General features: G+C 39.5%; 1 protein-coding gene across 5 annotated transcripts in view; it reads left to right on the top strand.

Moving 5' to 3' along the window:
* Window positions 1-26,894, top strand: part of vps9d1 (VPS9 domain containing 1) — a 68,401-nt gene that overhangs the window by 27,862 nt on the left and 13,645 nt on the right. For 3 of the 5 annotated variants that reach the window (XR_011345743.1, XM_069901317.1, XM_069901319.1), the window contains exons 6-13: window positions 22-84; window positions 1,784-1,836; window positions 4,137-4,227; window positions 4,700-4,785; window positions 9,600-10,189; window positions 15,776-15,905; window positions 20,451-20,656; window positions 22,548-22,632. Coding sequence is in view for 3 of the 5 variants with exons in the window: in XM_069901317.1 (XP_069757418.1) it covers window positions 22-84; window positions 1,784-1,836; window positions 4,137-4,227; window positions 4,700-4,785; window positions 9,600-10,189; window positions 15,776-15,905; window positions 20,451-20,656; window positions 22,548-22,632 (1,304 nt within the window). In the remaining 2 variants the exon portion in view is untranslated. The other 2 variants (XR_011345744.1, XM_069901318.1) reach the window with 2 other exon arrangements.

Below are 26,894 nucleotides of genomic sequence, written 5' to 3' on the forward strand. Positions count from 1 at the left end.
ATAACTTGTTCTTGTTTTTAGACTTTATCTCTTCAGCGGCAGATGATGGAAAATCTGATCATTGGACAGGCGAGACAAGCCGCAGTATCCTTTCATTGGAATGATTCTCTCTCTCTGGGGCAAACAGTTACTAGGGGCATGGAGACACAAGGCGACAGATGCTGAAATCAGTGGGTCAAGCCACTATCTGTGTGGGGGAAAAAATAGTAGATGTGACCTGTTGAGATTCTAAATCAGGGCTGAGAGCCGGTATAAAGAGTAGAGTAGAGGATGAAACAGAGATGAGAGGTGGGATTGTGAGATATTCTTCTGGTTAGTGTTGGGCCTCACCCTTGCAGTGGCAAAGGCCAAAGATGGACAGGACAATTTGGGTATGGGAAGGGGGGTTGAAATGGCATGGGAGCTCAGGATGTCCTTTACCATCAGAGTGCAGGTCCTCTGCAAACTGATTTCCTGGCCTGCACTTGGTCTTACAAATGGAGTGGAAGCCATATTTGGAAAGTCAAATGTGGTAGATAAGGTTGGAAGAAGTTCAGTTGAATCTTTCCCTCAACTGGAATGGCTGTTTAAGTCCCTGGATTGTGAAGAGAGTTGAGTTGTAAGAACAAGTGGTACACCTGCAGTTGCCATGAAAAGCGTCAAGGGCCAGGAAAGGATGGGTGGGGAGGGAGGACTAGTTGTGGAGGGTGTAGATCCTGTGGTAGGCAGAGAAGGGTGGCTTATGGTGGGATCACATTATATTTGACAGAAATGGTGAATGGTGTACTGTGGGAAACTCTGTCTCTGCTCTGTTAGGAGGGGGCAGAAGTGGCAAAAGTAGGGTGGCCATTCCAAAGCAGGGTGTGTTAATAGGTTACCTATATTTACTATATAGTAAATATATAGTGTTTAAAAAATGTTTTAATAAGATTTAAACGGTATTCCAAAAACAACAAGATCCCACCAAACTCGCCCAAGTTCATTGGCCACTGGTTGAAGTCAGCTGTTCACAATGTTGTCACTCTCGTTGTCTTTCAGGGTCCTTCCTCTCCAATGTAAACATGTTATACCCACTTCTGTACCTTCACTCATCTCCATCTCAACTTCACTCCGTGCCTTCTCTGCATGCAGAGTAAGTTGTGTGATGGTTGGATGTCATTTCATCCTAAAACTCAAGTTCAATAAAAATATCTGATGCTTGTATCCCAGTCCTGCACAAAGTTGTGATCAGCTATTACTCCTAAGCTTATAGACCTATATTTGCATCACCTCCAACATTAAAACTCTCAGATATGTGCTCAATTCAATTCATGGTCTTACCCCTTCCTTTCTCTCTACTTTCCAACCCTGATATTCCTGTTGAGGAAAAGAATATCTTTTAAAAATTGATAATGTAAAAACTCCACTGAACAATTTCTGTGATGTGTACATTTTGCTATTTAGTATACAAGCATAGATTTATATCTTGTGTCTGTCTTTGAAAGGGCCAAGCCATTGAAGTAAACAAATTTGATTAAATATCCCACTCCTTTCACAACTCTTATTTTTTTTTAAAAAACCAGATAGGCATCGTGTTTTCCATCCTTAATGGTTAAGCTCTGGTATCTTAGGTTAATGATAATTGAACAGAATGAAAAAGGAATCTCTGAGTTATATGTGATGTCATGTATGTATTCTGACAAATCTGAAATCTGGAAGATAATTGTTCATCTTAATTTACTATTGTGTATGTTAACAAATTGTGGAAATGCCTTTGCAAAACTTTCTGGAAGTGAGCAAGTATCCATAACAAAGATTTGTGTAGCTGCAAAGAAAAATGGAAGAACGAAGGCTGAGGCTTCAAGAAGAAGCAAACAGGTGATAAGCAAAGCCATAAATCAGATTGCATTTCTCAGTGTATCCACCAACACTTGTGTTTGCCGAACTAACATCTATTTCTTCATGGTGGAGAAGAAAATCATTTTAAGTATCATCTAAAATTCAAAGATGAAGTGAAATTCTTGGCTTTGACACTGGGGAGGCAACATTTCTTTCTGAAAGCTTGCCAGTATCCACATTTCCCAGGGGAACCCTGAGTAAGGATAATCTGTGTTCCTTGAAATCATGCCCACTGTCTTGAAACAGGACCTTGGTTTAATCTCTCACTAATCCACTAATACAGTATGATCTCATTACTAGAATATCATCCAACATCTCATGCTCAATTCAAATGATATTAGAACATAGAGATCTGCAGCATAGTGCAGGCCCTTCGACCCACATCTTGTGCTAACCTAATAATCATTTCTAACATCAGCCAAGAATTTCTCTACTGCATGTTTCCATTTTCTCAATTCCATGTATCTATCTAATCGTTTATTAAAAGATGCTGTTGTACCTGCCTCCAGTGCCATTGCTGGCAGCATATTCCATGCACTAACCACTCTGTTAGCTCTTGGATCTACCCTGTACTTACTCCTAAGAACCTTAAAACGATGCCCTCTCATGTTAGCCATTTCAGCCTTGGGGGGAAAAAAGTCTCTGGCCATCCAGAGCGATGCCTTTTGTCATCCTATACACCATTGTTTTAATCGTACCTAATTGGCTCGTTATGTGCACGGTTTCATAACTCCCAAGGAAACGGGCCAATGACAATTTTTCTCAAGCAAAATATTTCAGTAACAATTGGGTCTATAGCAGTGATTCTCAACCTTCCCTTCCCTCTCACATCCCACCTTAAGCAATCCCGTACTAACCAGAGCACTGATGGCATATGTGGCATGTGAGTAGAAAGAAAATATTTGAAGACCATTGGGTTAAAGTGTTACTTCAGAGAACATTTATAATTTTAAACTTAAATTTTTATCTATTCTTGTTTATTTTAATTTTTTTAATTTACTTTCCTCAAATATTTTCTGCTGGATGTTGAAGATTGCCATTTACTTGAATTCCACATACTGGGGTTTTAATGTAAGACATTCACTCTGACCACACACTGTGAAAAGTTTGCTTGTATGCAAATGTTTTGATTTTTTTGTGTCTTGAATTCCAGCAATGATCTCTGTTATTTCCAGCTATACTTGTTCATCAAAAATCTATTTTGCTTTATTTGGTCAGAATTTTGCTGGGGTACCATGGTTAAGCTACCATTATTCGTTTGTCAACCATTCCAAATCTACGCCTCACCTCTGCACTAACATGTCTGCCCAAGGCCTCATGCGCAGCCAAACTGAGGTCAACTAATATTCTGTCTGGGCACCAGGAGTGCAGTGGTAGTTTTTTAGGTGCCACAGCTCATCAAAACTGACAACAAGGAAGTCTCGTGAGACCTGGCCTTGGTGGCCCCCATTTTGTACTTGGCATTGTATAATTCAGAGCGGACGGTAGGATGAGGGGTACCTTGTAATATCCAGAATAGCGCTCAGAGGAGGGAGGGGGGGATGGCTGCCACCCCACATCCCCCCGCCTCCTACCCCAGCCTAGAGCAATGAGGTGCCAGAAGGGCCACATAGCAGCCCCATAATGTCCTGGAGTGGTGCTCCGGTGAGCTCTGGGAGAACCGCACCCCCTGCTGGGCATTCTGCAACTGGATAACATTGACATCAACTTCTCCAGATTCTTTTAGGTCACACCCCTGTCTACATCTCTTCCCTATCCCTCTCTTTCTTTTCCTCCAGCTCTCCAGCCCCCTTTACTCAGAGAGCTATCTCCACCCCCAGAGCTTCTCAGATATTTTTCTCTTTCACCTTCCCTCCCATATCCATTGATGACTTCCACCAGCTCAGTGTCTTATACAGGCATCTTTTCTGCTTTTCTCTCATACCTTGATGAAGGGCTCAGACCTGAGATGTTGGTTGTGTTTCTTTATCTTTAGCACAAAAAGAATGCTGTGTAACTTGTTGAGTTTCTCCAGAATTTTTGTGTAAATGACAATCGCAGTGTCTGTAAACTTTCTTGTTTAAATTGCACTTGTTGGCTTGGTGATTCTTGAAGCTTGTATATGTATGAGTATTGCAAATTTGAGTTTGTCCCAAATCTTGTGAAGATATTTTTTTCCCCTTTATGATCAGCCTTCAGTTTCCTTTAGTGGAATATAATCTTTCACAAAGAATGATGATTCTATGTGCTGTGCGGTAAATTGGGGAGGATTATCAATAATGCTTTGGTTTGCTTTTAAGGAGGTTTTCAAACAGTGCCGTACTGACCCCTGAGGAGGAGGAGGAACAGAGAAATGTATATACAAGCATTTTAGAGTTTGAACAGGATCACGTAAGTGCCAAAACAAAAACACTTTAATGCACTAACACAAATAGGTATTGGTGGTTCATGTCCCCTTCAACCAAACAAATGGTTCTTGTGAATGAGAATCACAAGTGCTTTGCTTTGTTCAAAATGCTCTGTAAAGATTGCTTTGTTACGGTTTACTCTTTTAAGATGACTGTTCAGAAATTTTCTTTTAAGTCACCTTTGTACATTTTATCATTTTAGCAATCAGTGAATAAACATCAACTAAGTCTTGTTTAAACATGCAGGAATTTTCGGGTGCAATGGACTCCTTAGAGGAGTAAATTAAACATCTGATTTCAATCGTAATTTGTTCAGGTTAGCTGATAGCAGCTGAGTGATTTATAAAGGATTTTTCCCTCACTGTTGAATGCTAATAGAAATAGTTGTATTTTAAATAAATTATCCATTAGCTTTTTGACAATTGCATTAAAGTTTCTCTTGTGTTTTTGTATAGGAGTGGCCCAAACAATGGAAGATGAGATTAAGTTCGCAACCGAATGATCTTGCACTGGTGGCTGGTCTTGTATCCCAAATACTGAGGTCTCTGTTTTTTTGAGTATGACAAGTAAATGTAAATATTGAAGACAGATAGCAAAGGTTTTCTTTATAATTCATATCGTAGATCAGGATAGTTAACTTATTTCAAAGGATCAAAAGTTCATCTATTGCCATATACAGAGATCCTGAACCATTGGCAATGCAAGTTCCAAGTCCAGCATGATCAGCAAGCCTTCAGTGCCCAAGGTCCTTCGGGAACCCTTCTTGCTTTCAGAATCCTCTGGAATCCCAGTTCTGAATCCTGGTTCCCGTGAGACTGTCTCCAGGAGACCTCAGCCTGTCCAAGACCAACCGCGTCTCCAGCTGCCCGCAGCTTGTGTAGGTCCTTCAACTGCAAGTTACCAACAGGCTACCACCTGTGTGACTCCTTCAACCACTGAGCTGCTATGGTCACCATCCTGTAGGATCATCTCTTCTGTTTCTCCTTCTCAATAGAGGGTATTCTCCCTGTTTCTGGGCCAGTCTGTTGCTCCCCCTGGAGTCTGCAGCCCTGTTGTAGATCAGGATCGTAACTTATTTCATAAATAACGAACATTTTCAAGGTTGTGAGAAGTAGAAATCATTGGAATCTTGATAATTTGCTCTGGAGTTCCGTGGCTGTCCATTGCCCTTGCAGTTTTGCAAAGAAAAATTCTGCAAATACTCAGCCGTTCAATTTTCATCTATGAAAAAAGATGTAATCTCTCCTTCAGTTGAACAATCTCAGTGCAGTATTATGGTTTAAAACTAATCTGTGCAGTAAAAATTGCAGCATTTTTTTTTAAACTGGTTTGTTGCTGTATTGATCACTGAATGGAAAACTGTATATAACAGCGTAATCGTGAAAAGGGATGATTATCTTCTAATTCATTGCGTTTAATTTGTAAAATGGGGCACATGTGGTAAATCATTGTTTTCAAACTCGTTTCGAAGGATATCTTGCAATGTGCAAATTTTGAACCATGCTACAAGTGTCATTCATTGCAAAATTTTCAGCCGATAACAATTTCCGCTTGGCCCATATATCCAAGTGTATCTCCACCATGGACACACATATTCACGCACAGACACATGTACGCTTGTCAATTATTTAACACTTCAGTATTTCTGAGAACAAAATGTTCAGTATGAGCCTATGGTACTAATTGAAGACTCAGATTCAATTCTTCCAAGGGAAGAATGCATGGAGAAGAGTTTTTTTTCCAAATTATTTTACAATTTTCCAAACCTTACAGTACAGGTTCTTCAGCTCACTATGTTGTTCCAACCTATATAACCTACTCAACAATCTAAACCTTTCTGCCTCGCATCCATGTCCCTCTATTTTTCTTGCATCTATGTCCCTATTGTGCCAACCTCCACCAGCGCAGCAGTAAATGCATTCTTGGTACACACTACTGTATGTATATTTTTTTCTAACCTAAACTTTCTTCACTTTGTACAGATGTCACCCTGAGAAAAGGGTGCTAAGATGTCCAATCTACCTGCTCCTTTCATGATCATGTAGAGCTCCATTAAATAATTTCTCATCCTTCTTTGCTCTGTTAACCTTTCCTTGAGGCATGTTCTCCAATCCCCACAACATCCTGGTAAACCTCCTCTGCTTCCCCAAAGCCCTCTTGAAAGATTATTCTATTATTTTATCTAAAGTATCCATTCCATTGCGATAACTTGATGTCAGCTTTTTGGATCTTCATTCAGTTGCAAATTCTAGTGAATAATTTTAGTGAGGATTACTGAAAGCTCATTTTTTTAACAGAAAAATTGACTCAAATTTGTTTGCACTATTTACAGTATCATGCAGTTTTTAAAAGATGTAATTGTCTCAAACTTCAGCAGTGGACTCATTTTCAGGGAATTATCCTTGCCTCATGGTTATTAATGCTGGACATTATTTTTTTAAAAATAATGTTTGCTTCTGAAAAAATACAGGGATTAACACGGGTAATTTAAGATTTGCTGTATCACATAGGAAGTTAGAGAAACATAAAATTAACTTTGAATTTAGCAGGTTTAATCGCATAATGATGTGATTTTTAAAATATTTTTCCGCTGATTGTCATTTGTACTCTTCATCTGATGCCTCTCATGTCAGTGTCCAACAGTAGTTGGCCAGCCTTAATGGATTCCAGTTGCCCTGACACCACTTTTCCGTGGTGCCAATATCCTGGCGAAACCTTTCACCATGTTCATCACTGACTGCCCCAAGATCAACAGGGAAGTGAAAGTGCAATTGCAGAAAATGAATTTTCAATGACATGTTGCCCTTCATGGTTTTGTATGCTTGAAGTAGATTTGAAATATGACAAGAAATCACAAAAATAGGTTATATTTTAAAATATCAGTACGCGATAGGGAAGTGTTAAGGTAATTTTTGTGATCAGCAGCCCAAAATCCATTAAAAAAAATCACGCAAAAGTGTTCAGGAACCAAATTCTTCGCTGTCCAGTGTAATTAATCCTCATCTCCAGGAGATTTTTTTTTTTAATTTTATTAAATTTTTAAAAAGCCAAACACGCAATGAACAAAAACAAGAAAACATTGAATACAGAATAAAAATAATGATTTATGATACATGATGGTTATAATCCCCCACCCTCCCATGAAAAATTAGTAAAGAGGTCTCAAAGAAAAAAAGTGAAGAAAAAAGGAGAGAAAAGAAAAGAGAGGAAAAGAGAAATAGGGATTGTCAGAAATCTGTCCACTACACAACAGATTTCACATTTTCAAGATTTACCTGGATCTCGAGGGGACATGAGTATGGGTCTTGTGCGTGAGATGGGGCACAAATAAAAATTTGTGCCTGTACTTTGTAGGTATGGCTTGCATATTTTTAAGAACATGTCATACTTATCTCTTAGGTTAAACGTAATCTTCTCAAGGGAAAACAACTATATATTTGTGCATATCAACAGGCGATGTGAATCAGGCTTCCAAGTAACCTCTATACATTTTCAGGCCACTGCCAATGTAATCTTGACAAAAATTGTTTCCCCAGTAAAAATAGTTCTGGGTTCTGTGGAAATTGAATTCCTGTAATTTGCTCTTAAAATTTTCCACAGATCTACCCAAGTTGAGTGTAAAAATAAAAGTTCGTATCTCCTCATCACACCGAAAGCATTGATCTGAATAAACTCCAGAAGATTATTCATCTTTTTTATGCAAGGTGTATATATTGTTCTTAAATATTGATGTTTTAGTTTGAACTTTTAAGATTAGATATGTTTCCCCAATTATTTACTTGTGACTGCTTACATTGGAACATTTTCTAATTCACTTTTCTTCAGTTTACTGGTTGATAATAAACCACGAGTAGGAAGATCCCAAATAATTCACTGCTCTGCCTGAGGAAAGATTTGAAAATTCTCGACTTGGTGTAGAAAATACTAATTAGAATGATTACGGGAAAGAGGGACTTTCAAGCAAAAGAGATCCATGTAATGTTGGACCAGAGAATTAGGGGTTGTCCTCCTTGGAACACAGAAGTTTGAAGGAGATTTAATAAGAAATAGAAGAATGATCAGGCCATCACCTTCTTGAGCTTTCTTTGTCGTTCAGTAATATCTCGTCTCTTTTACTCAGTCCCACTTTCTTATTCAATCCCATTCTTGCTTTATTCCTCGAATATCCAGAAATCTGTTGATCTCTGGTAATTAATAATATTCTAAAATATTATTACCAACCAACCAATTTTCCCTTGCAACCGCTGCAATCGTGTCTGCCTGTCCCGCATCGGACTGGTCAGCCACAAACGAGCCTGCAGCTGACGTGGACTTTTTTACCCCCTCCATAAATCTTCGTCCGCGAAGCCAAGCCAAAGAAGAAGAAAATATTAATGTAACCTATAACTAATTTTCCAGTCTTCTTAACCAAAGGATTAACCATCCTGTGAACAAAGACATTTCTCCTATTTCACCTCTAGTTGGTCTATTCTTTATTTTGAGACCATGACTCCCCAACCCAGGAAAGTATCCTCTACCCCAGCCAGTTTCATTGGGGGCCCAGAGCATCCAGCCCCAGGCCACAGCACATTTTAGTAAAAGTCTTGTTTTCTTTTCACCTCATTGTAACATAACTTTTTTTAATGTAGTTGGTAGGATGGAAATAGGGAAGAAACCAACTAAACGACTGCTTCACCAGGAAGGGGGCCGATAAGATTTGAGCAGAGTTATAAAAGGGTCATCGCCAAATAAAGGTTGAGAATGACTGGTCTACCCTCTCGAGCACTGTAAGAGCTTTAAATACTTCAATAAGTTTATCTCTCACTCTGAATTCTACAGAATACAGACCCAGTTCATTCAACTGCTCCTTGTGTGGCAGTCACATTTGCCAAAATACTTTCACCCACTGTTATTAATTTGATTTTTATCTTTAGATATGATTATTTTGGAATGTTCAGGATTTTGAGAGGTGGAATATCTGCAATGAAACATCAAACTTCAGTTAGGCAGATGTTTACTTTTGTAGACCTTGAGCTGCTGGATGAATTCAGTGAGTAGGCCGCATCCATGGGTAGAAATAGTCAGATTTTTAGGTCAGGATCCTTTGTTAGACCATTAGGTGTCAGAGCAGAAATAGGCCATTTAGCCCATCGAGTCCACCCGCCATTCCATCATCAGCTGATCCATTCTCTCAGTCTCATTTTCATGTCTTTTGATAACCTTTGCTACCCTGACTAATCAGATACTTATCAGTCTTTGCCTTTCAATCCAGAGGTTCAGCACTTGAGATTCACTTAATCGAGATGTTTTCTTTTGTTCTCCTTATCAATTGCTGGAAATTAATACTGTTTTTGTTCAATTAAATCTATTCTGCAGCTGTACAGAATATCCTATCACACAACTACTGAAGAAGGTGCAGTGGAGGATCTACACCAAGCTGTACCCAATGGTGAAATCACAATTTTCAGATGTGTCTGACATTCCTGAACAGTGTCCAGGCACCGCATTGTACACATCCCCTGACCAGTGCCCACTGAAGATGGATGTAACATCATCGTTCAACAAGGGAAGCAAGTTAACGTCTTCCAAAAGTGCATGCTGTTTGGGATATGTTCCAGATCAGAATAAGATAGGTGGTGGTCCATTAAGACACAGTTCCTCTATCAGCTCCATGGCATGTACTGAACGTTACAAGGAAATCACAGATATTAGCAACCATGGTGGACTGGGACAAAATAGTGCAGCTCAGCAAATCAACCCAGCAGTGAATGATAGAACAGATTTGATGGTTGACAAAAACAGCCCATTTGAAGATTTGGAACATTATGTAATGAAATTTAATCCACAACTGGGAAACATCATCAACTGCCCAACACTGATGACAAATATTGAACAGCATCAGGTGGAAGATACTCCCCTACAAAATCACTTAAAGGATATTGTAACCGATGTGCATAATTCAATAGGTAACATACTGATTCCTTTCATGACTTTTATAATTTATTCCATTGTTTGAGTGCATTTTAATAATATGGCGACACAGATGGCGTAGAAGTTAGCATGAAACTATTTTAGCGCTAGTGACTCATGTTCGAATCCAGTGGTGTCTCTTAGAAGTTTGTATGTTCTCCCTGTGTCTGCGTGGGTTTCATCCGGATGCTCTGGTTTCCTCCCACCCTCCAAAAACGTACAGGGGTTGTAGGTTAATGGGGGTATTTGGGTGCTTGGGCCAGATGGGCCTGTTACCATATTGTACATGTCTACATTTTTTTAAAATTATAGTGAATGGATTTGTTGGCGAGATTGAGAATGTTACTGTGAATTATGCTGTAAGGTCATACTGGGGAATACATTCGAGTTGTTAGCAAGTTCAAGTTTACTTATCATCTGACTGTAACAGTACATTCTGACTAAACATCTGATGATCCACAGTGCAAAAACAATGCAAACACAACTTAAAGACATACACATACAAATGTTACATATATATGGAACCAATATATAGATATAAATCTATCTATCGATAGATAGATATATATCGATAGATAGATAGATATCTATCGATTAGATAGATAGATAGATATCTATCGATAGATAGATAGATATCTATCGATAGATAGATAGATATCTATCGATAGATAGAGAGATAAATATTATAAGTAAATATTAATAATAGTAGAGCCATGGGGAGTTGTTTTAGCAGTTGCTTTAGCTGTCATTCAGCAATCTCACTGCCTGTAGGAAGAAACTGTTCCCTAGCCAGGTGGCTATGGCTCTGATACTCCTGTATCTCCCAACAGAAGTAGCTAGAAGATGCTGTGTGCGAGATGTGAGGGGTCTGTGATGATTTTGCGAGCTCTCTTTAAACAATGGTGCTGGTAGATCACATCAATTTGGCAAGAGGGGTGGAAGGGAGAGAAACTTCAGTGATTACTCAGTTACTAGGTTTCTATCAGCCCAATTTCAAAATGTGTGTTGCATTTGGATCATAATAAAATTTAGCCCTGATTTTAATCCCCATCTAGTTGCAATCAGCTATTGCAATGTCCATTCTCATGAGACCATTACTTCGTTCCAATTTTAACCAGTATTTTATGTATTCAGCTGCAGGAAGGGAAAAAGACCCTAGATTATATGTTGAGAATGATTTAATCAAAGGTCCAAGGTGTAATATCACCACTGTTTGGCAAGCACATAAGTAGGTGGCAGAAGCATCCCAGGAATTGCTTTAAATTTCTTCCTTAGAATTGCCAAAAAGCTGGAATGTTCCTGAAAGACTCAAAAGGAAGCTTTGTAATGGCCGGTTCCTTTCCTCATAGATCTTGTTGTCTTCTGCAGTCTTTTATAGCCACCCATCTCCAGACCCATCATTGCCTGTTGGAGACTATTCCTGTTGCTTCAATCCCACTCCAGGGCTGAGAATATAATCTAAAGTGATGTTGGAGGTGCGATCTTGCTTTAAAATAAAACTGAGACAGATGCAAAAGGTTCAGTGGCATGATTCAGGATCGGCAGGAATCTCTTCTGAAATATCATCTGTCAGACAACAAATTGGCATTAACCCTCTCCACCTCCATCCCTTTGACGCAGACAGGTGCACGTTTCCCTCTGATTTCCTTCCTAAAATCCAAAATAAGATCCAAGGTTTTATTGACATTGAGTGCAAGATTATTTTTCTGACACCACCCAACCAGACTTGTGTACTCCACCCTGTATTTTAACTGATCATTTCCCATTATTTGCCCAACAATGGTGGTGTCATCGTGGAATTTATAGATTACATTGGAGCTAATCGTGACAACACAATTGTGTTTAGAGGGAATAGAGCAGAGGACGATGCATGCAACCTTGGAGCAAGGCAAAATTGAATGCATTAATCAGTACCTTGGGGAGTGTGTTTATGGATAAAGGGGCATCTGGCATTGGTGGATTTTAAGGGACCAGTTGGGAAAAAATACAGGGATAGCTTGCTGCTGTCAGTGAAGGCCAAAGCTGGGAAGATTAAAGAACCCTGGATGACCAGAGATATTGGGGATCTGGTCAAGGTAAAGAAGGACGCATACATCTGAAATCAAGTGAATCCTGTGGACAGTGCAGAGATGTTGGAGTTTGCTGAGTATAGATTTGCACAGAGCAAGAAAGGGGTGTGAGATGGCTCTGCCATATAAATTTAAGGAGGTTCCTAAGAGATTCTATACGTACATTAAAGGGAAAAAATGGAGCCATGGGAGATGGGCGAAGTCCTAAATGAATATTTGTCAGCTATATTAACTGCTGAGAAAAATGTGGAGATGGGAATTCTGGGATGGATTCAATTATATGGATAGACTGAATGGATTGGGACTGCTCTGCCTGGAGTGTAGAATCTAGGGGGTTTCTTGTAGAGATTTGTAAATCATGGGGAACATGGATAAGATTGACAGTCAGTATCTTTTTCCCAGGTAGGAAAATCTAAAAACCAGAGGACATAGATTTAAGGTGGGAGGGGGAAGCTAAAGAAGGGACATGAGGACTACCTTCTTGACAAAGGGTGGTGAGTACATGGAACGAGCTGCCAGAGGAGTGGTGTAAGCAGTTACAACTATAATGCTTAAAAAACATTTAGTCGTGCACGGATACGAAAGGCTTTGAGGGATACGGGGCAAGCTTGGTCAGCATGGACAAGTTGGGTTGAAGAGCCTGGTCTGTACTCCAGAAATCAATTTTAAGTTTTAATTTAGACACACAGCACAGTAACAGGCCCTTCTGGGCCACCCAAATACCCCAATTAACCTAGAATCCCCATACATTTTGAAAGGTGGGAGGAAATTGAAGCACCCAGCAGAATCCCACGCAGACACAGGGAGAACATACAAACTTACTACAGGCATTGCCGGATTCGAACCCGAATCATTGATGTTGTAATAGTGTTGCGCTATCCGCTACACTTACCACGGTCTATAATTTTTCTTTGTTTTAGAAACATAACTGACCGGTGTTTTTGATGTGGGCCAAGTGGCAAAAAAGGTTAATATTTTAGATTAACTCAACATAAATTTATTGTTATTTTCTGCTGAATATTATGGTTGAATGATAGATTAGAATGTAATTTATTTCTGATATCTTCATGGTCAACTTTATGGAGGAAAAGTTTGAACAGTGTAAATAAAAGCCACATTTGATAGGATGCATCTTGCAGCACCTTAACTTTACAGGTAAGGAAACTGAGGAAGTTTCTCATTTAATGTGAGGCAAAGGGACAACCACTAGGTGTCAGTGTGTTTTCAGTTTGTAAATTGATACTGTATACTGTAAAAATATAATTCCACACGGTAAGTCGGAATAAATACAACTAGACTGTACATCAGTAAAGAATCTTCAGTTATTTTTCCTTAACTTTGTCCTCTGATTATTTCTTAAATTGTTTCAGAACTGTGTCTGTTATAATCATATTGATCTCCGTGATGTGGAGAACTTTGTGCAATGTCTCCACGTATCTCCAGATATGTCTCCAGATGTCTCCAGATATCGAGCCTTTATGCTGTTCCTGTAATCGTGCATTTTAAAATAATTGTATTTTTTCTCTACTTTTTGCAATCTTTGGATCCTTCTCAGATCCCAACTTATTTGCCTTCTTGACAAGATGTTAAAACTAGGTTTAACCAGACTCACCTCATTGATCAATCCTCTGACTTGAGTGAATTTCCTGATTCCACAAATCCTGTTTCAGTTAGGTTACCTCTCATTGTCCCAACTCTCGACTGGGGCTGAACGACAGTCCCCCCCACCCCACAAAACCGGGGTCCACAGCACATTTCAGGGGCCACGGACTGGAATCATAAAATATTTTTCATGTTATTGATGTGGTTGGTAGGAGAGAAGTACAGAAGAAATCAGTTAAATAAGTGCTTCACGGGGAAGGGGGCCCCATAAACTTTGAGCAGAACCCTAAGGAAGCTATTGCCAAAAAAGGATGAGAATGGCTGTTGTAGAGGACAGAGACCTTCCTTTCTTGACAGACCTGCCTTTCCATACAATGAATATTCATTGTACTCTGAAGCGAATATCTTTTTTCTGGGGATGAAATTCAAAATTTAATGCAATATTCCTGGTGTGTTCTCACCACGGCTCTATATAATTGAACTAAGGCATGTACGCAAATCCTTATCAAAGATGAGCAACTTTTACCTTCCAAATCCCATGCACATTAGTTTTCACTGATTTGTGTCTAATGACACTGGGACTCTTCATCAACATTTCTAAATCCCTGACCATTTAAAATTACTGACTTGTTTATTTCTACCAAACTAAATAATTTCACGTTTCCTTTGTTTTATTCTAACTAACCCATTGTTATCCGCACACTGAACCTGCCTATGTCCTCTTGCTCCCTTTTAACATCCACATCACCACTCGCATTCCCACTTCATGTGGGCAGCGTACTTGGGAATATAGATAGTGTTAATTTGGCCAAAGCACTGATTGCTGCAATATACCACTATTGGGTACATCTACAGGGAACGGTGCTGTCAGAGGGCAGCAGCAGTCATGAAAGACTGAACCACCTAGCACACGCTCCTTTCTCACTGTTGCCATCAGGAAAGAGGTGTAGGTACCACAAGACTCGCACTATGAGGTTCAGGAACAGCTGCTACCCCTCCACCATCAGACTCCTCAACAACAACTCAATCAGAAGCTCATTTAAGGCCTCTTACTTATGCACTTTATTGATTTTTCCTTTGCTCTCTCTGTACTGCACAGTCAGTTTGTTCACATTCATTATCTGTTTACAGTTCTTTTGTTTGTTTACATGTTCATGCTGAATATAGTTTATTTTTTACACTACCAATTAGTGGTAATTCTGCCGTGTCCACAGGATAAAGAAATCTAAGGGTTGTATGTGATATCATGTATGTACTCTGACAATAAATCTAAATTATTAGATATAAACATGCCAAACTAAAAGGACCCATTTATTTCTACTCTATTTTTGATCTGTTAATCCACTTTCAATTATAGCTCATTTTTTAACCCCCAATTATTTATGTTCTGATTCCTGTTTACCAACATCATATGTGGAAGGATATCAAAACCTTCTAAGAATCAAAGTAAACCAAAATTTAAAAAAAAACATCCACTGGTTTTCCCCTAATCTATACTACTGACTAAATCTTCAAAGGCTCCAGTAGATTCATCATCCATGATTTCCATTTGATAACTCTGTGTTATCAATGATCAAGGATATTATTTTCCAAATACCTTTATCATATCCTTCATTTGGACATTCCAGCATTTTCCTTGCAAGATTTTGTTGTCCCTTTATTATTGGAATCATGTTTTCTTCCCTCTAACCTGAAAGAATTATTTCAGAATCGAGAATTTTGGAAGTTGATAACAAGAGCATATAGTCAGTTTCCAGTCAGATGGGGTGTGTTTTGTATTCTCGTTAAATTATTTTTAAAAATGGTATGACAAACAAAATAAGAATGGTTTGAAATCATATGCAAGTCAGATGTATATTCTGGTAGCTGAACAATATTTTAGTTCAACGCTTTTGTCCTTTTGTTCAACAGACAAATTATTGTCCTTGTGTATTCTGGCTTTTGAACCTCTCGACACGGCAACAGGAAAAGACCAGTGTCTGGCCAGCATCGAGGAAGCTTTGTTCCAACCCATCTGGGTGTTCCTTTTGGCTCTGTTTAGGTATTACATGATTGTAGTCCTCACATGATTGGCAAACAATTTTTTTAAATTGGAAAAACAGGTAAAATTAGGTTAAAATTATTTAAGTGACAACTTATGTCTGTGGTCCAATAATTATTCAGTTACCATGAGAAAGACCACAGCCCTATATCAGTTCCAACTAATCCCACTGCCCTGCTCTCTCCCCACAGCCCTGTGTCGGTCCCCACACTGATCCCACAGCCCCGTGTCGGTCCCCACACTGATCCCACAGCCCCGTGTCGGTCCCCACACTGATCCCACAGCCCCGTGTCGGTCCCCACACTGTTCCCACAGCCCCGTGTCAGTCCCCGCACTGATCCCACAGCCCCATGTCAGTCCCCGCACTGATCCCTCTGCCCCGTTCTCTCCCCACAGTCCCATGTCAGTCCCCACGCTAATCCCTACTTACAAATAAAAAGTTTACAGGTACCCTGCAGTATTCCATATAGCTTTGCTAAGTATATAATATGGTATTTGCACAATACCCACATCGCATAACGGCCAATTTCACAGAACGTACCGTGGATGTTAAGCGGCACATATCTGTAATTCTTTGCTTTAGAGATGAGATAAATTTGGTTACTAAAATTGTTTTCTTTTTTAAAAAAAGGTGTGTTGTTCAAGTTGCATCTTGCACTTTTTTTGATCCAGCAAAGAACATGGCGATTAACAGCTTCCAAATTAGAAACAATGCATTTTGTAGTATAAATTAATTCCATTTCACATGTCAAGGCTAAGTTTTTTCCCCTTTTTTACAGTTCACAGATGACCACTCTCACTATAGCCTCACCTACAGATTTCAAAAGTCCTTTCCCAAAGTATCTCATCTTGCTATCCTCCCTTAGCACCTGTTTTAAAATCTGCTGCAGCATTAAAGTTATGAGTTTGGTTGTGCAGCAGTCAGAGTTGCTACTTCGTGGGGCCTGGAATCAGCAGGTCAGGCTGCATCCATTGGGAAATAAAAAGAGTTGGTGTTTTAGGTCATAAAGTTATTGTTCTGATCTGAAATTTGGGTCTACTTATAAAAGTATTGACAAACATCATGTCAAATCTCAAAAGGTGTGTCAGGGTTGGATCATCGAACCATGGAACATTACAGAACTGGAACAGGCCCATCGGCCCTTCTCGTCTGTGGCAAACTATTATTCGACCGTCTCGCTGACCTGTGGCCTGAGCATAGCCTTCCATACCCCTCCCACCCATGCACCTGTCCAAATTCTTCTTAAAAGTTCAAATTAAGCTCCCATTCACCACTTCAACTGGCAGCATGTTCCACACTCCTACCCCACTCTGTCTGAAGAAGTTGCCCTAAATCTTTCCACTTTCACCCTTAACCCATGTACTCTGGTTTGTATCTCCCCTACCCTCAGTGGAAAAAATCTACCTACATTTACACTGTCTAGACCTTTCAAATCTCCCCTCATTGTGCGACACTCCAGGGAATAAAGTCCTAACCTGTTTAAACTTTCCCTATAACTCAGTTCCTGAAGTCCAGTCAAAATCCTCGTAAATCTTCTCTGCACTCTTTCAATCTTATTGATATCTTTCCTGTAGTTAGGTGACCAAAACTGCATACAATGCTCCAAATTTGGCCTCACCAATGTCTTATACAACTTTAACATAATATCTCAACTCCTGTACTCAGTATTTTGATTTATGAAGGCCAATGCCAAAAGCTCTCTACCTGTGATGCCACTTTCAGGAAAGTATGTGCCTATATTCCCAGGTCCCTCATCACCCTACCATTCACCGTGTGCGTCCTTTTTTGGTTTGGGCTTCCAAAATGCAAAACCTCATACTAAAATCTGCCATTTTTCAGCCCATTTTTCCAGCTGGTCTAAATCCCTCAGCAAGCTTTGAAAACCTTCTTCGCTGTCTACAACATCGTCAATCTTTTTGTCATCCGCAAATTTACTGATCCAATTCACCACATTATCATTCCGATCATTGATAGAGATGACCACAAAATTGGTCCCAGCATTGATCCCTGAGGCACACCACTAGTCACAGGCCTCCAGTCTGAGAAGCAATCATCCACTACCACATTCTGGCTTCTCCCGTGTAGTCAATGTCGAATGCCTAGCATCTGACTAACCTCCCATGTGGGACCTTGTCAAAAGCCTTACCAAAGTCCAGATAGACAATATCCACAGCCTTTCTTTCATCAATGTTCTTGGTAACCTCTTCAAAAAACTTTATAAGATTGGTTAAAAGTGATCTACCATGCACAAAGCCATGGTGACTATACCTAATCAGTCCCTGGCTATCCAAATATGAGTATACTTTATGAAAGTAGAGCATTCCCATGAAACTTTTTGTAAGCCGAAATGCCGTAAAGCAAAGACCCATTCATTTCTATTGAAACCTATTTTCATAAAAGTGAAAACCCATTCAAATTTATTTAGGATAGCGAACACAGGTTTCTTGTGGTAAAAGCGAATTTGCATTAAGCGAGTATTCATAAAGCAGGGTACACCTGCACTAGTCTACCCGATCCCTAAGAACACCTTACAACTTACCTACTACTGTCATCAGGCTCACTGGTCTATAATTTCCAATTACTTTTGGAGCCTTTTTTAAATAACAGAATAGTGCAAGCAATCCTCCAGCACCACACCCGTAGCAAAGGACATTTTAAATATTTCTGTCAGTGCCCCTGCAATTTCTACACTAGCCTCCATCAAGGTCTGAGGGAATATCTTATCAGGCCCTGAGATTTATCTGCCCTTATTTGCTTTAAGACATAAAGCACCTCCTCTTTAATCTCTATGGGTTCCATTACCTCACTGCTTGTTTTCCTTACTTCCTTAGACTCTGTGCCAGTTTCCTGAGTAAATACTGATGCCAAAAACCCTTTCAAGATCTCCCCTATCTCTTTTGGCTCCATACAAAGCTGACCATTCTGATCTTCAAGGGGACCAATTTTGTCCTTTACTATCTTTTTGTTCTTAATATACCTGTAGAAACCCTTACAATTTTCTTTCACATTTTCTGCCAAAGCAACTTCATGACCTCCTCAAACCTTCCTGATTATTTTTTGCATTTTTTAATACTCCTCAAGTAGCTCATTTGCTCCGTGTTGCCTATACCTGGTTATATACCTCTCTCTTCTGAACCATCCCTCGAAAACCAAAACTTCCTGTTTACTTTGCTTTTATTCCTAACATGAGCGTACAAATTCTGTCCTCTCAAAATTTCACATGTAGAAAGTCTTCCACATATCTTGCACATCCTTTCCATAAAACAACTTATCCTAATCCACAAATTCTAGATCCTTTCTTATTTCCTCAAAAATAACCTTTTTCCAAACTAGGATCTCAACCTGAGGCCCAGATTGATCCTTTTCCATAATTAATGAAATTTATGGCATTATGATCACTGGACCCTAAATGTACCCCTTTATATCCTTCTGTCACATGTCCTGTCTCGTTCCCTAATAGGAGATCCAATATTGCACTCTTTCCAGTTGGTTCTTCTATATATTGATTTAGAAAACTTTCCTGAACACATTTGACAAACTCCGAGCCATCCAGCCATTTTACAGAATGGGAATCCCGGTCAATATGTGGAAAATTATAATCTCCTACTTTCACAATCTTCTATTTCCTGCAGCTGTCTGCTCTCTCTCTCTCTCTCTCTCTCTCTCTCTCTCTCTCTCTCTCTCTCTCTCTCTCTCTTTCTCTCTCTCTCTCTCTACAGATTTGCTCCTCCAATTCTCGCTGACTATTGTGCGGTCTATCATTTAACCCCATGAGTGTGGTCATATCTTTCCCTTTCTTCAATTCCACCCATATAGCCTCGGTAGATGAGAGCCCACTGGTCTATCTGATCTGAGCACAGCTATGATATTTTCCCTGACGAGCAATGCCTCTCCTCCTCCTTTCATTCCCCCCATCCCCCACCCCTGCTCTATCGTGTCTGAAACAAGGGAAGCTCAGAACATTGAGCTGCCAGTCCTGCCTCTCCTGCAACCAAATTTTACTAATGGCCACAATGTCATTAGCCACGTGCCAATTCACACTCTTAAGCTCATCTGCCTTTCCTACAATTCTTCTTTTCCTTGAAATAGATGCACCTGAAAATTTTCCATCATGTGCAACCCTTTGACTTCTGACATTACATGCAATCAGCATGTCATTTTTTTCCATCTCCTCTCCCCTATCTACTCTAACATTATGGTTCCCATCCCCCTGCAAATCTAGTTTAATCCCCCACCCCCGCCTCCCCAGACCAACACTGGAAACCTTCCCGCAATGATAGTCCCTTCAATTCAGATGCAAACCATCCCATCTTCCCACCCGGAAGATGAGCGTGGGTTCTCATCAGGATCCCAGGAAAAAAAAAATCCCATGCTACAATTGGGAGAAATCTAGTATTTGGGGGGATCCTACCTCAAACATTGTGTTTCTTTTAATATCCAAGCTGTTGAGCCAGAATTACTGCAGTCCTCCTGGAATAATGCAGGAACCCAAGGAGGTGGAGAATGGTTAACTACCTTGAAATTTTCACTCTATTTTCTTTTAGAAAAGTGAATACACAACGGGAAATTGCACTTGACAAGAGCATGAAATTGTACACGTCAGTAGGTCCAGAAGACTTTGGCATTACAGATAAATTTTTCCCCAAGGAATCTGCATCTTCAAATGCTTCTTACCCGTACGAAGCTGCTGTGAAAGAGTTAAGGTTGATAACCAAAGAATATTGTCCACAAAAAAAGCTTGAATGTATTGGTAAGCTTAAAATATAAATTTCTACAACTTTTAAAATCTAATACTCTAAATGGATAGCCCGAATTATCATTGAAATAATTTAGTGTTGCAACGATCTCCACTGTATATTTACAATATTTATTTTTACTGTTACAAATTAACTGAATATAAAAAATCTTAGTAAATGCATAAAAAAATCAGCAAATAACCCAGCTTCTTTGAAGAGACTGGGTCAATTATCCTTAATATAAATTGGAATGCTTGTAAATGAACAGAATAGAATGAAATCTCTTGCACAAACGATATAGCAAAGTAGAATTCTTGTTATTGACATAACTTAAGTGGCAAATGAAAATTCATTATAAATGCAGTCAAATGTGCATTTGGGGGCATATTGAGGGAACTGAAATTTTAAAAAAAGCTTTCAGTGAGACATTTGCAGAAAGTGAGCACAGAACCGCGATGAGAGGAAAACGCTAAGAACAATTTTTAGTGCCTTTGTGGATTATTTATGGTGTATACAGTCACAAGTGTTCTTATGATGCTGTGTTGTGGCAGTCGCTGCTCGAAGTATAAATCTGCACTTCATCCCCTTCTTGACTAGTTTGTTTGAACAGATTATGTGTAATTATCCTGAATGCTTTTCTATTTCAATTATAAAATATCAAACTCTCCTAATTGTGCATCAACTTCTCTTCTTGTGATGTTGGGTGACATGCTTATTATCCCTTTATCCAGGATATCAACTTAATTTTCCATCCCTTCTCTGGTCTTAGGCATTGTACATTGCAATATGAATTAATGTCCGTTCGTCTCCAATTTTGTACAAAGTTGCTCAATTTGTTTGGACACCATTTTTGTGAATTGTATTTCAATTGTAATTGATATTTTGGGCCTGTTCATAGGATGTCGGAGCAGAATTAGGCCATTCAACCCATTGAGTTTTCTCCACCATGCTAATCATGCAGAGGTATTTTTCCTTTCACCACCTTTCTCCTACCTTCTTCCCATAATATTTTACACCCTTAGTAATCAAGAATCATCAACCTCTGCTTTAAATATACCCAATGGCTTAAATGTATTTAAATTTAAATGCAGACATACACTGTGCCCATGAACCCATGCCACCCAATTACACCGCATTAACCCGATACATTTTTGAAGAGAGGGAGGAAACCGGAGCCCCCGGGGAAAACCCAAGGAAACACGAGGTGAATGTACAAACTCCTTACAGTCAGCGCAGGTTTCGAACCCTGGTCTTGATCACTGGCGCTCTGAAGGCCTTGTGCTAACCACAGCGCCAACCATGGCTTGGCCTCCACAGCTGTCTGTGGCAACAAATTCCACAGATTCTGGCTGAAGAAATTTCTCCTCATCTCTTCTAAAGGGACACCATTTTTTTCCTGAGGCTGTGCCCTCTGTCCCTAGATTCTCCCACTACTGGAAGCATCTTCTCCACATCCAACCTCTTCTGGACCCTCACTCCAACCCCACATCCTTCCTCATATGATTCAGATCCTAATGTTTTGTAAACAGCATTATTTATGTTTGAGGTGAATTGTGCCAGCCAAAAATGGATATATTGGGCATAAGTCAAGTTAAAATCTCAATATTTCCAACGCTTCTCCCAGTTTTGAGTGAATCAAGAAACTGGCAGCCTACCAACCTATTTAATAAAGCTGGCTGCCTGTAACTTAAGATGATTTTGAGATCTAATAATGGCCGATGGGGTTTCCGAGGACCCTGGAATCACACAGGAGAGTGGGAAATAAGGAATGCTTTAGAGAGAAAATGAGTGTTTATATAGTGCTGCCTGTGGACTAAGCAGTCTTTAGCTGCCTCTGTCTCATCAATGATTTAATGAAAAATTTATGAATAATTTAGTTTTAACAATACTATCTCATTGTAATAGTGCGAACTCTCCATCTCATCTGTGAAAGTGCTGAATATTACTGTAATTCCAAGGAAGCTGGTTCAATCCACGTTGCTTCTCCCATGTAAGTATTGCCTGTTTGCAGATTCGTAAACTTAAATGCTTGTCATTCTACCAACAATCACTTAGACAATCTTGCAAATATAATTCATTGCATTACTCCCTGTTTGTCGATTGGATATGGATTGTACAATGGAGTTTAATGGTGATCTGCTGATTCATCTTGAATTTTAACCCTAATGACATTTTATTTCCTCATTTCATGGAACCATAAATTTTTCTAAGCTTGAGAAATCCCCTTTTTTCTATCTTTGCTCGCCCTGACTGCAAATCCCAAGTAGAACTATTACAAATTGGAGACAGAGAGATTGGCAATCTTTTACTTAACCATTGATAGGATTACAAATTGGTCGGAACTGGTTATTATTTGTCTTTTAATAAAATGGCAGTGTGTTTGATGCCCTCTGTGACTGGTGACATTTGAGAGTAATGAAATGGTATTTGACCTCACTGGATTTGTTCTGACATTTGTACATTCAGCACTCACTGCTCAAACAAGTCAACGCCTGCACTTGTGTACTGGCCTCCACTGCCATTGACGATAGAGATGTTCACAGAGCATTGACTCTCCTTGATTGTTAATTATTCAGAACCATTCACAAGTGCAAACTGAATATAAACAGCAACATGGGAAGAAATCTGGATTATGAGAAGGAAATCAATCTTAAATCAATCTCCCTCTTCCACGATGCATCAGAAGTGGTCGAGCAGGTGGCATGAAATCGTATAATGATCTGGAAAAGCCAGATAGGCAGATTCCGCATCTGGAATCTGTTTCTAGACCATAGAGAAGGAAATTTCAGATTTTGATCACTGGTTTGGCAGCAAGAAAGGCTATAGAAGTCAATCAGCGCATCAAACAGTCATCTTTAAGTTATAAGCGAGCTGGGCAGAGATCTCCACTCCTGAGAAGTTCATCAATTTCTTGGGTAGACTGAGAGATAGCAGAGATTCATGTCATTGAAGCATTCATTACAACTCTGTTCTGTAGTCTCAAAATTCCGTAACTCCATCCATAGAACTCAGCTTGATAGGCAAGAAACTTTGTTTAAATCATAGTTATGGAAATGACCAATGTTTTTCAAGTTGCACTCTCTGAATCAGAGTTGGTCCCATGGTTAGAATGAATATGCCAGGCCATGTATAAACAGATTATGACAACAGACTGCAACACTTCATCGATGACTGTTTTGGATCAGTTCTGAATTTGCTCAATTATCGAGTTTCACGTAGCACAGAACATGATGGAATGGTGTTCAATGTGACCTCACCTTCAGGGGTTGTGTTGTGATCACTCCAACCAATTTTGACTCCAGCAAGTGGATTGGTGAGGGCAGAGACAAGTCATTTTTACCATCAGTTACCACAGACCCTTCAGTACATTGCCACCCTGGTCATAATTTGCTTCACTAAGACATGAGTAAAAATCACTCTGCTGGAGGAGCTCAGTAGGTCGAACAGCTTCAGATTGTGGTAGAGGCACCAGTACCTCTAAATGGAATGCCCTGCAAATAGTAGTGGATGCAACCTAGCATTTCTCAGGCAAAACTTTCCCCACCATCAAGAAAATTTTCATGGAATGCTGCCATTGGAGAGGGGCAGCAATCATCAAGGATCCACACCACCCAAGACGTACACTCTCTGTTCTCACTGCTGCCATAAGGAAAGAGGTATAGGTACCCCCAAGACTCGTACCACCAGGTTCATGAACTGTTGCTACCCCTCCACCATCAGACTCCTCAACAACAAACTCAATCAGACACTCATTTAAGGACTCGTACTTTGAAAATTATTTATTGCTGAATATTTATTTTTATTTATTTACTGCTGATTTTTTTCTGCAGTCAATTTGTTTATATTTCTCTCTCTTCTATGCATATCTTTTCTTAAATACAGTTTTTTGCCTAGCACACAAGAAAAATAATCTCAGGGTTGTAGGTGATTTTATATATGTACTCTGACAATAAATCTGAACTTTGAGAATTGTCAACGTTGCAGGTTGGAACCCAAACCCATCTACAGCTACCTCAACTTCACCTCCTCACAACCTGAGTCTTGTACCAAGACCAGCACTAAGACATGGTTGCCAATTGTCATTGAGGATTCCCCATCCACAAATGGTATTCTGTGTCCTATTTGGAATGCTTCAATGTTCTGTCTTTTCCATTAGGAAGTAGAGCTTGGTCTGTTTGTTTCCTCTTAAGGGGGTCACGGTTAGCACAGAGCTATTACAGCGCCAACCACTTGGGTTTGAATCTGGCACTGTGAAGAGTATGTGTGTTCTCTCCGTGTCTGCATGGGTTTCCTCTGGGTGCTCTGGTTTCCCCCCACCCCATCAAAATGTACAAGGGTTTTGGGTTAATTGGGGTGCTTGGGCAATAAGGCTCGTGAGCCAGAAGGGCCTGTTACCATGCTGTGTGTCTTAATAAATTTAAATTTAGATTTCCAGGGAGCAGATTCTTGCTATTTTTTAAAAAGTTAAAAATGTGCAATGAAAGAAATATAATCGCATGCAGCTTAGTAAAATAACAAGCTGATAAATGGGTTAAGCAAGAAAAATGAAGAAATTCAGTTTATTACCCTGTTAAATAGTCCAGTAACATTAAAGTATTGCAAGTTATAGGTAAGATTTGTGCATTCTCTGAGAATGTAGTCACAAACCAGGAACATGATGGAGGTAGATAAGTTGTTTCCATTCGTAGAGAGACTAGAATGAGGAGACGTAGCCTCAAGATTCAGGGTCGTAGATTTAGAATGAAGATGAGGAGGAACTGCTTTTCTCAGAGGGTGGTAAATCTATGGAATTCACTGCCCATTAAAGCAGTGAATATATTTAAGGCAAGTTGGATAGGGATATAGGGTAAAGGGAAGTAGATGGAGATGAGCATATCATCAGACCAGCCATGATCTCATTGAATGGTGGAGCAGCTTGATGGGCCAGGTGGCCTACTCCTGCTCCTCTTTCTTGTGTTCTGATCATATATCCTCAATTTTGAAGGTATTTTGGTTAATATCAGAATTAATAACAAGCAATCATTTCTGTTGTCGAGGTTTAATTCTTCTCGGTGTTTTCACTCTCACAGCCAGACAAGAAAACCACTAATGAATTGCAGGAGAATATGCCTGCTCCATCAAGAGAGTCTACTTGTGAATCAAGAAGGCCACTGTTCCACTTCAGGCATGCATTCTTACATCACCTATGTGATGAATTTGAGAAGCCCACTAAACACCTCTAGTCCCACTTTTGTTCCACGTATGTGCTTTAACTCTCAGCTTTGGAAAACCAAGTGTTTTCCAATGCTGAAAATATGGAGCAAATTTCAGAAAGTTTTTAGTTGGCAGTCATTGACAATCCAAACATATCAGGAAAGAGCAGAGCAGCTTAAAGAAGTTGTGAATTCTGCATTCACAATATGTATGCTACTCCTAATTTAATTGTAAATGTTGGTGCAAATTTCTCATCAGTATTACAAAGAACTCAAATCTTGGTTAGGAGTTATGCAACTTCAATTACATTCACTGCTGGAATTAAAATATATTTTTCTTCTTTTGTAGATGTAAAGAATGAGCATGCAAAGACTTAATATTTTTGGTTTTCCAGTTCCTAAATCTGTTGTTCAATATCTGCATTTGCAAAGAGTTACTCAATTTGTAATGTACACACAGAAACTCTTTAAAATCATCCTATCAATGGCTTCTATCAGCTTTTACATCCATGCTTCTGTGAATTCAAACTTCATGCATGCTTTCCATGGTGTACCACTCCACATATGAATCATCTGGTTCAAAGGGAAGCTTTGTTGAATGCATGTAAGTTGGATCTCCATTTCTAGTTCCAACAATTAAGTTGGGTGTTTGGAAATGTTCTTCCTGTGGCCCTGAGTAGAATGCTTAATTGCTTCAATGCAAACAGAAGTCCAGGGCTAAATTTGTTCATTGTCCAAACCCACTTTCTATTAAAAGGAGGGAGCAACAGGCAAAAAAAATTACAGAAAAAAAAAAACTGTACAATAAAATCCCTGTTAGCCAAATTCAAGCAAACTGCAGGTTCTAGCAACTGGCAAAAAAAAATGGTGGAAAATAAATAGGTTATTAAAAAAATAAAAGTTTAAAATTAGCATCTCCTAGCAATATCAAGCAACCAACAAATTCACTTATCCAGCATCTACCAATCCACGTGGGTGGCAGATACCAGGAGTTTTACTGCAGTAATGTTAATATATGACCTATTTGTACAAATATAAATTGGGTGCCGGATAACAGTAG

The sequence above is a fragment of the Narcine bancroftii genome, chromosome 10 (genome assembly GCF_036971445.1).
Source record: "Narcine bancroftii isolate sNarBan1 chromosome 10, sNarBan1.hap1, whole genome shotgun sequence".
NCBI lineage: Eukaryota > Metazoa > Chordata > Chondrichthyes > Torpediniformes > Narcinidae > Narcine > Narcine bancroftii.